This window comes from Ruditapes philippinarum, unplaced genomic scaffold (genome assembly GCF_026571515.1).
Source record: "Ruditapes philippinarum isolate M1 unplaced genomic scaffold, ASM2657151v2 ctg462_1_1_1_1, whole genome shotgun sequence".
Taxonomy (NCBI): domain Eukaryota; kingdom Metazoa; phylum Mollusca; class Bivalvia; order Venerida; family Veneridae; genus Ruditapes; species Ruditapes philippinarum.
In genome coordinates this window covers 317,404-329,955 of record NW_026864560.1, presented here as the reverse complement: position 1 = coordinate 329,955, position 12,552 = coordinate 317,404, and the positions used below count along the sequence as shown (strand labels likewise).

The 12,552-nt window shown below is 31.5% G+C and overlaps 2 protein-coding genes across 2 annotated transcripts; one reads left to right on the top strand and one right to left on the bottom strand.

Moving 5' to 3' along the window:
• Positions 1-4,903: 4,903 nt before the first annotated feature.
• Positions 4,904-8,778, bottom strand: LOC132726079 (uncharacterized). Its single transcript, XM_060711344.1, has 3 exons — positions 8,585-8,778; positions 7,635-7,916; positions 4,904-5,408 (listed from the first exon to the last, which is right to left on the bottom strand). Exons 1-3 carry the CDS (start codon positions 8,709-8,711, stop codon positions 4,963-4,965), a joined length of 855 nt encoding a protein of 284 aa, XP_060567327.1. The 5' UTR covers positions 8,712-8,778; the 3' UTR covers positions 4,904-4,962.
• Positions 8,779-9,786: 1,008 nt separating this feature from the next.
• Positions 9,787-11,647, top strand: LOC132726084 (zinc finger MYM-type protein 2-like). Its single transcript, XM_060711351.1, has 2 exons — positions 9,787-10,799; positions 11,386-11,647. Exons 1-2 carry the CDS (start codon positions 9,787-9,789, stop codon positions 11,645-11,647), a joined length of 1,275 nt encoding a protein of 424 aa, XP_060567334.1.
• Positions 11,648-12,552: the final 905 nt, after the last annotated feature.

The following is a 12,552-nucleotide window of genomic DNA, read 5'->3' as shown; positions in this document are numbered from 1 at the left end:
ATGGAATATAATCAACCCTGCTCTGTATGCTCTGTACCAATGCCACGGGGAAAGAAAACCATTATTATACCAACTTTATGCATAGTTGGCTGTACATGGTTTGTTTATATTAATGACTCATTTTTCCCTTTGATACACTGTAAGGCGAGAGAGTCTGATGATTTATTATGTTTATTATATCCGATTATAACCGAATATTTACGATTAAGATAACAACAAAGCATTAAAAAACAAACGAAAGCACATTAAATGGCTTTAACATGTATGACAAAATGTGCAATAGCATTGGTCATAATGACTATACATTTATGTTTCACAAAACCATATACTCAATATTTTGATTCTATCTCTTTAGACTTTAGACTTGATTTTTTTTTCATAAATCTGTTGAATAGTCAAAAACAGCGGTTGAAATCGGGTATTCTCTTCAAATCTTATCTACTACTTGTGTCCTATGTACATTTTCCTTCAGTCAAAACCTTTCTCAAATTGGTCTGAGTCGAAAAGTCTCAAAGTGGTAACTGAAGTCGTTATTTGTTGACCAAAAAATAGTTAAAACAGTGATACTGCATATTATACCGCTAAACGTAAGCACCAACGTACATTTTGCAGAATATTGCTCGGAATATCTCAATAAATTTAATTTCATAATTTTAATTACAATTAAATATTTACAAATTAACGGCACTTCGAGCTAAAATTATTTATAACATATGTGATCATTTCACACGCAATTATAATTAGAACTGTCATACGTCTCCCCTCGGGATTTATATGCAAACGCATCTTGTAGTTTATTGCATTAAAATCTATTTTAGCAGCATACAGACGTTAAAGTTTTATGACGCATTGTTGAAATGAATTCATAAAATAGCAGGTCGGTCGTGTTGATAAAAAATTAGTTATACCAAATCAGCTAAAAAATGCTTATATTTTATTATCATTTATATTCTTTTTATACAGACACATATCATTGTGGTAAACTCAGTATGACGTTGCTGTCAAATATATCTTTAACTTAATCTATAGATTAATACCTTGTATCAACGATCGATGTAGATATGCACATGACATGTCTTATATATAATATCTTAATGGTTTCAGTAAAATGTATATTATTAATCGAGAATAAATGCACTCTGTCTGATAATAGGTCTGTAAAATTACTTATTCTGTATGTAATAGATTTTTTTCTTTTATCAAATTAAACAGGATTGTTTTCAAAGGGATAATAGTTTAAAATTTACACATATTAATCTGAAAGTTACATAGTAGGATTGCTTCCTCAAATGTATCTTTCATAATAACGTTTGTTTCTAGTTCTATCGATAGTAACACGATTGTTTTCAAAGTAGATATCTCTGAAATTCTGAACAAACTTCTTTTGATCAGTACACACATCAGGAGTGTGTCGTATGAACAAACAATTTTAACCAGAAAGAGAACATAACAAACTGGTACCATGAGTTGTCAAGTTTAGAATAGTATACTTCAACATTCAATAACACCAATAACAACAAGGTGATGCGACAGCAATGCAGATTCCATTACATTGAATATTTTTATGAAAATTATATCCTTTCCAACCATGCCGTCCAATAAAACATTAAATATTCACGTATTTGATAAATTAGAGTAACAATACCTGTTAATTATTCACGTTTAAAATAAATGACATTACGCCGTCTGTCAATCAATCTCTCAGGGGTCATAGAGATAAGCCAATCAGCGATTGTTATCAGTTCCACGCTAAGATGCCTGCGAAGTCCACCATTTTCCTAAGACAAGCTACTTGTCTAAGACAATGGCACAGAAGTAATTTAGATTGAAATTATTTTAATTGTCTGTCAATTTAAAGCTTTTTTATCCATATATTAATTAAGTTACCAAATATTCTGACAAATTGACAGATCGAGTAAGTTAGATTATTATACAAAAAGTCAATATGGAAATAATAAAGTACGCAACATTTATCCTGGTTATAACACAATGCTTGGAAAAAGGAAAAAGTTTAAACAAATACACTTTTTTGTTTCCATTCTATCTATTCATAATCACATTACATATTATAAGGTCCCAAAATATCCAGGAGATATGACATTTTTTCGTTTATAACGTAAAGCGATAAAAATAAAAACGCAGCCGTAAAATGCAAATATAATGAGTAAATACAATAAAAAATTGGGTGAAATTATCGAACCTGAATATTTCTATTAAAGTTCAATAAATTAAGATTAAATATTCAAAAAAGTATGCTTAATACGAAACTAAAACGATCATAACATAATCATATATTTTTTTACATATAGTCTCTCTTTGAATTTGTAAGATATAACGATATTTTGTCAGTTTTAGATTTTCATTGAAGTCAACAAGAAATAACACGATCTTTGCAAAACGTTTCATGCGTCAGTAATACGTGAATACAGATTTTATTTTTACTTTTTAAAAATACCATGTTACATTTATACATTCAATAAAACCATTAAAAAGCATCACAATTTTATATATACAAAAAATTTATAAGGTTAATTCATTGGTAACATTAATGGCATAAAAGTTTTGCGATTACAGCGGTACCGTAAATTGTCCAAGGTTCTTAGATCGGGTCACGTGAATCAGTGGGCGGAGCGATCCCTTCTCTTGCGTAATGTCAATGGCGTCATTTACTATCGTTATCATTAAAGAATATCGAATGTTACAAGTGTGGTGGTGACTAAAGTCTCACATACAAGCAAATGTTTTTAACAATTCTTAAACGTATCAAATTACCACCCATTTTAACACTATTCCACCCTTCTAAATCTATCAATATCCTAAAATTTCAAAGGCGTTAATTGCCTAATTTTAGTATAGTTCATGGAAAAATACTTTACCGTTATTATTATAACTTGAAATACTGTAATATTCTATAATTGCATATTAGCAAAAATACCAAAAAATTAATAATTAATAAATTTCTTCAAGGATCGAGATCATAAATATGTAAAAGAAAAAAAAAAAAGTTCCCTTGGGGCAGGACGACCCTCAATCTTCAATGTATTGTATTTACAAGCGATTGTATCATTTAAGAATACTCGAATTTACAAAGTGTGTGTATATGCATTACCAGTGGTGTCGACTCTTAATGTAAAATATGCATGTGATGATAAGTCTTATATTTCTATTAAAGGATTGTTTAAATACTTTAAGACTAATACTGTGTATTATATGAGGGAATTGTAAAATTTACTAAGTATGCTAAGTTAGAGTTTTGTATTTAATTGCACTTTGGTCAACAAGATGTGAAATCTCGTAATAAGTAATGATGCATTTCATAATAATTGGACGAGTTTCAGAGGGACGGTATCTCATGAAACCTTAATTAATTCATTTAAGATTTATTTCCCTTGTTTTGCTTCCTCTAATAACATTTGTGAATGTTGTAACACAGAAAAGGATTTATCAAAAGTTTATAATTTGAATAACATTAACTATCTATTTAAAATGACCGTTAACAATGACCTCTAAAAATTCCCTTAGAAATTCTCTGTAAGAAATCGTGATAATAATTGTAAGTCAACCTGTCCTTCTGTATGCTATCAATTTATATTTTTGGTAGTATCGAAAAAAATAAGAACACATGAATAAATATTCAAAATATAGTAGGTGAATAGAAATTAGTTAGTTCAGGCAGTTTGACTGAAAGTATATTCTTACACTATCACAAAGAAATCATTAAGTATTGGTTTGTAAATCAGCTGCACCATTTAATCTTTTTATTTTAAATTCTAACTTTGAAGATGGTAATATTTATGTCATCATAACTTTTCTTCTTCTTTTTGTTTTCTTTTTTATTCACTTATGGTAGTCTGTCCAATATTGTAGCCATAAATGTCTCAAAATATGTACAACTTTGATAATAAATTCACGTTACACAATGGCCGCTGATTGATATATTGCCGAGAAAGTGTAAACAACTGAAAGCAAAGCCATATCCTTAGATAAATTATTGATGAATTGGTGAATTAGTCATTTTTAATTTTATCTAAAAATAGTCGTCCGTAGCCTAATGGTTTAGGTCCTTAATTTCTGACCATTGCCTTCTAACCGCTGAGAGTTCGAAGGGACATTGGATTCTTTAGTTTGAGAAAGTTATCCAGTTTATATACGAATGATAGTGCTTCAGCACAGCTGCCCGATCGTGCCTAAAATAGTACACGGAGGGGCAACAAAGGTTTCTCTACCAGTAAATGTGGAAAGTCGCCGTATATACTTGACAATGTCCAGTGGCGATGTGACAATATATGATAATGCGTGATTTATTATTATAATCATGATATCACGCACAGGACTTATCTATAATGAGCAATTAAAGATAACAAAATTAGTCTTATAAGAAGAGAATAACATATTTCTCAGATGATATTGTGAAACTGACACTGTTGCTTATCTGCAAAAGGAATCATATCTATAAGTTTGAAGGTTCGAAGCAGATATATTCGTTGAAATTTTGTAATCCATTTCTATAAACACTTTACAAACGACAATATTTTCTGGCGTGTTTTTACTCTTTGTGATTGCATCAAACTGCCAAAACTACATTTACGCTTTCCGATACTGAAATGACTGTCTCGAAAACTGCTAATTGGTTAAAATAATCTGCATAGTGATTGGAAAAAGGTAAAAATTTACATAAGAAACCTTGTATTACGTCACTTATTGAGGTGCTTTTACTGAGATGCACACATTTTTGACTCCATTAGGTTTGCAAGATTATTATGTTTTACATTTATTCCGCCTTTGTGAAGTATAATTTTAGATTTATTTTACGCTAAACATTACTTCAAACAATCTCTTAATTAATGTTATCATGTTTTAGAATTTTATAAAAACCAAAGATGTGTTTCATTTTATACTTTATTCCTTTTAAGTATTACATTGAAATAAAAACTATTGAAATAAGTTATATTACTTAAATGCTTAAAACGCATACAGCAGAAATCCTGTGAAGCTTGTCAACTTATCACCGTAAAATGTGATATCCTGATGGCGTTCTACAGTCACGGCCACGGCGTCACCTGCCTGAAGATCTATTGTAGCCGTTACAGAACTGTGTTCGTATGCCCCTTTGCTATTACCATAAGCGCCAGCAATTTCAGCATTATTCTTTTCAATTATAACATGCATCTCATGATCCGTGGTACTTGCTCCAATCATCATTACTGACGTTGAAAAGACATAAATTCCGCTAACCGGAGCAATAAAAGTCCCATTTTTGGAGTGGTACCCACTCCCAACATTTAATGATACCGTTTCAAAAACAATCTTGTCATCGATATGTGTGTGGTGTGCAATATTTCCTCCTGCGATTGTTGCTTCGAATGCAACCGTCTCGACTGTATCAAGCACAAATCTTTTCTTTTTATCTGCAATTAACAATTGAAAGCATGTTAAATATTGTCAAAAGGAATGTTTCACAAAGTCTGAGTGCGAATTTTATTAACTAAAACTGACATTTAAAAGGGTGTCGTTAGAAAAGATGTATAGTATAGGATATTTAAAGTACATCACTTCCAAAAAAGTATTTCTTACGTTAAAAATTAATATTCTGATAATGGTTATTCAGTGAAAAACCCTCAATTAAGACCGCCATTGGGACTGATCCAAAGTGGTCTTAATTGCGGGATGGTCTTAATTGTGAATATTCTTATTTCTTACATACTTTATGACCATGGTCTGTTTTAGACATGTTGTACGAACAAACAGTATGTATCTCAATCTGATGAGAAGTAAATATATTTCTAAAGAAATTTAACATTTGGTCTGATTTCAATATTAATTTTTATATGATGTACTTAGTTAACCTATAAAATAAGAAATTAATTTTTCACAATATAAATGTGCGGAAAGCAACATTAAACCACTCTAAAATTCATTTTCTCATCTTATTTCATCATTTACAAAAATAACAACAATTTGCCACACCTTGTGAAGCCTGAGAGCATTCAAGCATATGCTAACAACAAAAAGAATTAGGTAAGTGTTGACTTTAATATCAGTGGTCTCAATAGTGGAGTCAAATAAAGAATAAAATAATGAATTGGGACTTAATCTGGTGGTCTTAACAGTGGATAAGCGGGTTGGTCTTAATTCTGGATCATGTAACCATTGATTTAAAGAACAGAATATTCCGTTCTTTAAAAATGGTCTTAATAGCAGAGTGGTCTTAATTCCGGGATGGTCTTAAGTAGGGAATTTACTGTTATTTGTTGCCCGCACTCCAGAGCATGCTCATTTTTACTGGGGTTAACTTATTGAAATGGTTTCAATTGATTGAAATATCAAATACAGATGCTCGTTCATTGGTTACTTTTTTCTGGGGTTTCATATTGTGACAACAGGGAACATGTTTTTATGTTTGACTATGATACAAAAGAGAAAGAACATCAAAACACACGGCAATCTGATTAATGCTAGGGGGCTACGCCCCCTCGTACAAATCAGAAAGCATCTTTCTATTACATATTTATCAGACATATTTTCTGTTAAATAGATAAATATCAAATAAGTATCTAACTTCCAAAAACACTAAAACGTGCCCAGAACAAACAACACTTATCAGTTAAATAATAGATAATTATCAGTTTATCTATAAAAAATTTGTGTTTGTTAACTGTAAATAAATTTTCAGTTAATAGATAATTGTTTATGCTTTCTGTTGACTCCATCACGCTACCAGAAACACTTTGTTTTGGTTTTTCTATACATAATGATTTTTTTATTGGTTAGTATAATGTGCCAACTGAACAACCATAGTGATTAAGTTACACCTTTCATGAAAATCAATATCAAAAGAAATTACCTATACTTAAAATGTAGAAATACCCATCGATAAGTAATGGGGTATAAGAAATATCCGGTATAAGAAATAATCTCGATAAGAAATGGGGTATATGAAATACCCGGTTTGGTAAGTAATGAGGTATATCTATCAGGATAAAATATTTAATTAATCATTAAACATAAAGATTGTCACTTTGGTTAATCACAATTATCGTACGTTTTTGAAATTTTGTTGTTTTATTTTCATTAAGCACAATCAAAATGTTGAAATACAATAAATATGCGCTTGCTATATATTTTGGCTTAACATGATATTTGAGAGGCCTGAACAGTTCATACTTATATTGCATCTGGCATTCAGTACCTGACGATAATAGTAAAGTATTGATAATTAATAAAACGGCATACTTGTAGTGAAACGTTTGTACCATCTCATATTGATAAAGAATGTTGATGAGAAAAATCACAATCAAAACTAGTATAATCACAATCAAAACTAGTATAATGTGCACCGCCTCCGTGGTCGAGGGGTTAGAGTCGATGACTTCTAATCCAGTTACCTCTCTGGCGTGGGTTCGATCCCCGGGAGATGCTTTGGTAGTTTAGCGCGGAGGAAGGTAGTCTAGTACTGGTGTAACTCTCCAGGAACGATGGTTAGGAAACTACCCGCCTATATGACTGAAATACTGTTGAAAAAGGCGTAAAATGAAACAAACAAACAAACAAACAAGTATAATGTGCTGTACTGTTGGGTTTTAAACATTATTAAGGGAAATTATTGAAATTCTAAGAATATTGAAATGCATTACCAATTGTTTTATCAACTTTTTGTATATCTCCAGCTCTCTCATCGTCATTCTTGTCCACGACAATATCGTTCTGCTGAATTGGCGCCTTTTTTACAAGTTTCAATAAGTGTTTTATCATTCGGTTTTGCTTCAGTAATTTTCGTTTTAGCTCGAGTATTTCAGATCCCATTTTCTTTTTATCGTTGTCCTGTGCGTCAACTTTTTCTTTCAGGTCAGCAATTGTGTTTTCTTGTGAAGAAACCTCTTTCTGAAGAGAAATTATCTGTACTGCTTGCCTTTCCACTGCAAATTAATATTACTATCATGAATTTGTATTTAAATTTAATGATAAAAATACATACGAATACTTCAAGCAATAACCTGAGCCACTTATTGTGTTGTATTCATACGTTGCTAAGGGATAGCATGTATACAGAATAATAAAATCCGGATGACATACATTCATATTGACCTCAGACGGCTATTTCTGTAAATTCTCTTATTTACTTAATATAGATCATTATACATATTTAAAATATTATCCCGCTTACCATAGAACACATTTATTTTATTTATTTCATTTTCTTATTATACAAGACACTAGTGGTTCTGAGTTACTTTCTTTGATGAAATCGTGGATAATAGTTGGAAGTTATTGTACTTTTTGCATGGAAAAGAGTTTTACATGCTCTTTATAATTTTGTTGTTGTTGTTCTTTATTGATTGCAAAAAAAGACTATAAATTTCTAATGCTTTATATTTTTTAAAGAAGCTATAGACTCGTTAGGCGATCAGATATATAAAAATCCTCCTGAAACAAGGAAATCATTTGATACTCTGATACTTTATTTGCATTTTATGAACACTAAGATTATTTCATAAACAGCAAATTTACATCGAAATTTTGTGTACAAACGTTACAATAAAGTCAGGATTTTGTTCCATTTGCAATCTTTAAAATATTAACTTACGTTTTTTCTCCAAAGCAATGAGTCTGGAATTGAAATCATCTCTAGGCTCATCACAATTTGCTTTAAATATGGATACCAAAATAACAAAGGTAATGGTTAAACTGTACATTTTTGAATAAATGTCCATATGTTTGGTTCCTTCTGTTAGCCAGAAGTAATGTTTGATTGACCTAAAGTGTAGTTGTCGAGATAGCTAAATGATCTAGATTAAAATGTCAGATATAAACATAGTTCAGTCGTAAGCATACTCCACCATCTTCATATTTGTCTTTGAGTGAATCAGTGCAATATGAGTGTAAGAATTGAAAGGAAAAACAAAATTCGTTGAACGTTGCCTATCAATGAAGTGAACATTGCCTGTTTTAAGAAATTGAACACCTTCTTACATCCTACCACTAAGGTAGTTTTCAATTTATTTCCTACATTTTTATGTTCTCTAAAACCCTAAACTTTATGTACACTTGAAATGTGATTGTGAATTCAAATAATTGCAAATTAAATAAACCTATCTGTAAACACGTATTTGTCATCTAATTTAATCAATTAATGTACTTCAATATTATATTAACAAGGATTTAGGGAACAATTTGTAAAACAGGAAGCTCCTGTACAAGATGTCAATGGGGAACGTTCTGACGACATTCTAAATCATCCAACCGATCCACCTGATACCAAATTTGGGAAGATTGATCATGATTGAATGATTGATTGATTGATTGATTGATTGATTACAACAGTTACTTTCAATATAGTACATATAAATATTAACAGTCATTCAAGTGTATAACTTGACCTTACACAAATAAAAAGTACGCATTGATATTTATCCTGTCACTTGCATCAATTTCGACCCGATAACAAGGTGCCGTATATTTTTACTGATCTACGGCACTTGGTCACGTGGTATGAATGAATCGGTATGACAGCCGGACTACTTTTAGCGAGCGTCGCTTAAAACAGTTTTTTAAATGCTAGCGTTTATAAAAGCTGTAATCAATAAAAATAACTGTGTAGTTTGAAAATAAATTTACTTATCAAGCAACTAAATGTGTTTGTTATAATTAAAACGGCCTCTTTAAAGCATTTATTGACATATTATCTTGACCTAAATACGACTTTATAGTAAACAAGCGTTTATTGTACACGGAGCATTGTTTACAAACAGTTGTATGCCTGTCAAAACTTTACTGTAAACTGAACAAATGTGCGAGGATATGAGTCAGGGTACTTTTGACATCCTTTGGGATGATTTATGTGAGGCTAATGATCAAAATGAAAATTCAGATAACATTATTACTGCTGTTTCTGAGTTGACCAGTGTTGATTTCTTGAAAGAACATGGTTTTGACATTGAACTACTGTTCATTGAAATGAATGAAGATCAGAACCATGAAAATGTATTATCTTTCAATTCTACAACTAATACTGGACATGTTACAACTGAATTACCCTCAAGAGTTTCTTCCCCCATAACACTCAGTAAATCAGATGAATTACCCTCTACCAGTAGAACTCCTGTAACACCTGTTGAACCAAATCATGCAAATGAATTTACTTCTAGAGCTAATGTTATACTTGCTGGACCAAATCCTGTATTGCCTGAAACAAATGAAAATTCAACTTCCCCTTTGAATAACCAAGAAAGGCCAAGTAACAGTAACTTAAAAAAAGCAGAGTTCATGGAAATTTCATCAACAGATGTCAGAATCCTAATAGAAAATGAAGAGAATAAGAACACTCTTAAGAAAACACTATCAGATGTTGCTAAATTTGAAAGATTTCTGGAAAGCAAGCAAGAAACCAAACAATGCCATCAAATTGAACCAGACCTCTTAGATGAATATTTAGCTAACTTTATTTTATCTGTAAGAAAGCCAGACGGTGATGAGTATGAGCCTTCCACCATCAGAAACATGGTAGGAAGTATAGACCGCAAACTGCGCAGACAGCGATATCCTCATAAAATATTTTCTGAGCAGTCAAACATATTCCAACTAAGCAGAGATGCATTACATGCGAAACAGAAATCTCTTAAAAGGTTAGGAAAGGGAAATAAACCGAAGAAGTCCTGTCCGATATCTGACCAAGAAATTGACATGCTTTACGACAAAGGGATTCTTGGTAACAGAACCGCCAAGTCATTGCTGAATACCATTTGGATCAACAACTGTATATTGTTTGGTCTCAGAGGGACGAAAGAGAATTATAATTTAAGGTACAGTCCTTTAGAAATTAATGTGAAATTATTTAAACATGTTGAGATTTGAACTCAGAACTCCTCTTCAACAATATTATATGACAAAGAGGTATTTTCGCTATTAAACTACAAGAGCTTATAACATTCTTGCCATGGCCTGTCATTAATTATGCTATGTGAATGAAAATGACTGCAAGCATTTTATCATATATGATAATAACCTTATTAAGTTAAATATTTTGATAATGCACATTAATGGACACTAAAATAATGCCAAGTTTTAAATTGTATTATTGTGAAATTGTATTATTTCATTCTTATTAAACCAACTCTGGCATAAATAATTAAAAAACAAGTAATTAAAAGCCTAAACTTAGAAACATATCTCATATGCTACAGGTTTTTTTTGTCAGATTACTAATTACCTCAATATTTAATTATAAATAAAGAGATAAGAAATCTAAAACTAAACTAATATCTTTAAATCTACATGTATCTTCCAATATTAAATGTCAATGCCTAATGGGGAAGTATACATTTTTTCTATGTTGCTTGTAAAAAAAAAACACTCATTTTACCATTACTTTTATTTCACTAATTTTAGATGGGGTGATGTTTGTCTCAAAACTAGCTCAGATGGTGTTGAGTACCTTGAACTAAGAGAGCGCCAGACCAAAACAAGGACAGGATCGAACATCAATGATGTCCGAGAAGTGACACCAAAAATTTATGCAACCCCTGATGACCTAGAAAGATGTCCTGTGGAGATGTACAAACTTTATGCCAGTAAAAGACCTAATGATTTTTGTGAACAGGACAATCCTTTTTATATATCACCTCGCTCAAGCTCTCAAAAAGTAAGTTGATCATGAAAACTGATTCATGAAAATGCCTCTTGGAGAAAAAAAATTATTAGCCTGCTAAAAACAATGGCTATGGATGGTGTTTTAGATGAATAAACGCTTAACCAACCATTCAACAAGGAAACATTTAGTACAAAATATGAAAAACAAGATCAACAAGGAAAGGCGGCGTTCAATTAACCAACCATTCAACAAGGGAACATTTAGTACACAAACTTAGAGACTCAGGTATTGCTCCGACCGACATTATGCAGATAAGTGGCCATAAGAACATTCAATCTGTCATGAATTATTCTACAATGTCTGAGCAAACACATAAGCAATGTTCAAAGATCTTATCAAATGTAAGACCTAAACCACCATCCACAACCAGTTGTCCAAAAGTAAATGAATCTGTTGAGCCAATTGTTCATTCTGACAATCACATAGTTCTTGCTCCAATGACTGTCAACTCCAATGCACAATCATCAATGAATGAAAAAAATTTATCTTCTCTTAATGTTAATGCAACCAAAGGAAGTGCATCTGAGTCGAAACAAAATGAAAATCAAAACTTACATGTTGAAATTGTTCCCCACCCACCATCTCAGTTGCAGCCAACGGTGGTATCTCCAAATTCCAGTGGCAATTCCATCGCATTTGTAAATGACACTGTTACACTAAATACACAAATGAATTCTCTATTTTCTGGAGCTGTATTGAATATCCAGAATTTCAATTTGTACATGAAGTAAACTCGTGAAACGGTGAGACAAGTACTGTATCATGTATGACATTATGTACATGTAGATGCGTATGAAAGCCAAAAGCGAAATTATATAATTTTTGGTCAGTTCTTGAGAGGATATTTGACAAAATGCTGTGGAATAAAATAGTAGTTGTTTACATAGTTTGTTGTTATTATTTTA

Excerpts from the sequence above, each read along its gene's own strand:
- LOC132726079 (XM_060711344.1), bottom strand. The coding sequence starts at position 8,711 with ATGGACATTTATTCAAAAATGTACAGTTTAACCATTACCTTTGTTATT. Across the intron at positions 7,917-8,584 it reads CATTGCTTTGGAGAAAAAAC|TGGAAAGGCAAGCAGTACAG; the intron begins GTAAGTTAATAT and ends ATTAATTTGCAG. Across the intron at positions 5,409-7,634 it reads AAAAGTTGATAAAACAATTG|ATAAAAAGAAAAGATTTGTG; the intron begins GTAATGCATTTC and ends TGTTAATTGCAG.
- LOC132726084 (XM_060711351.1), top strand. The coding sequence starts at position 9,787 with ATGTGCGAGGATATGAGTCAGGGTACTTTTGACATCCTTTGGGATGAT. Across the intron at positions 10,800-11,385 it reads AAAGAGAATTATAATTTAAG|ATGGGGTGATGTTTGTCTCA; the intron begins GTACAGTCCTTT and ends CACTAATTTTAG.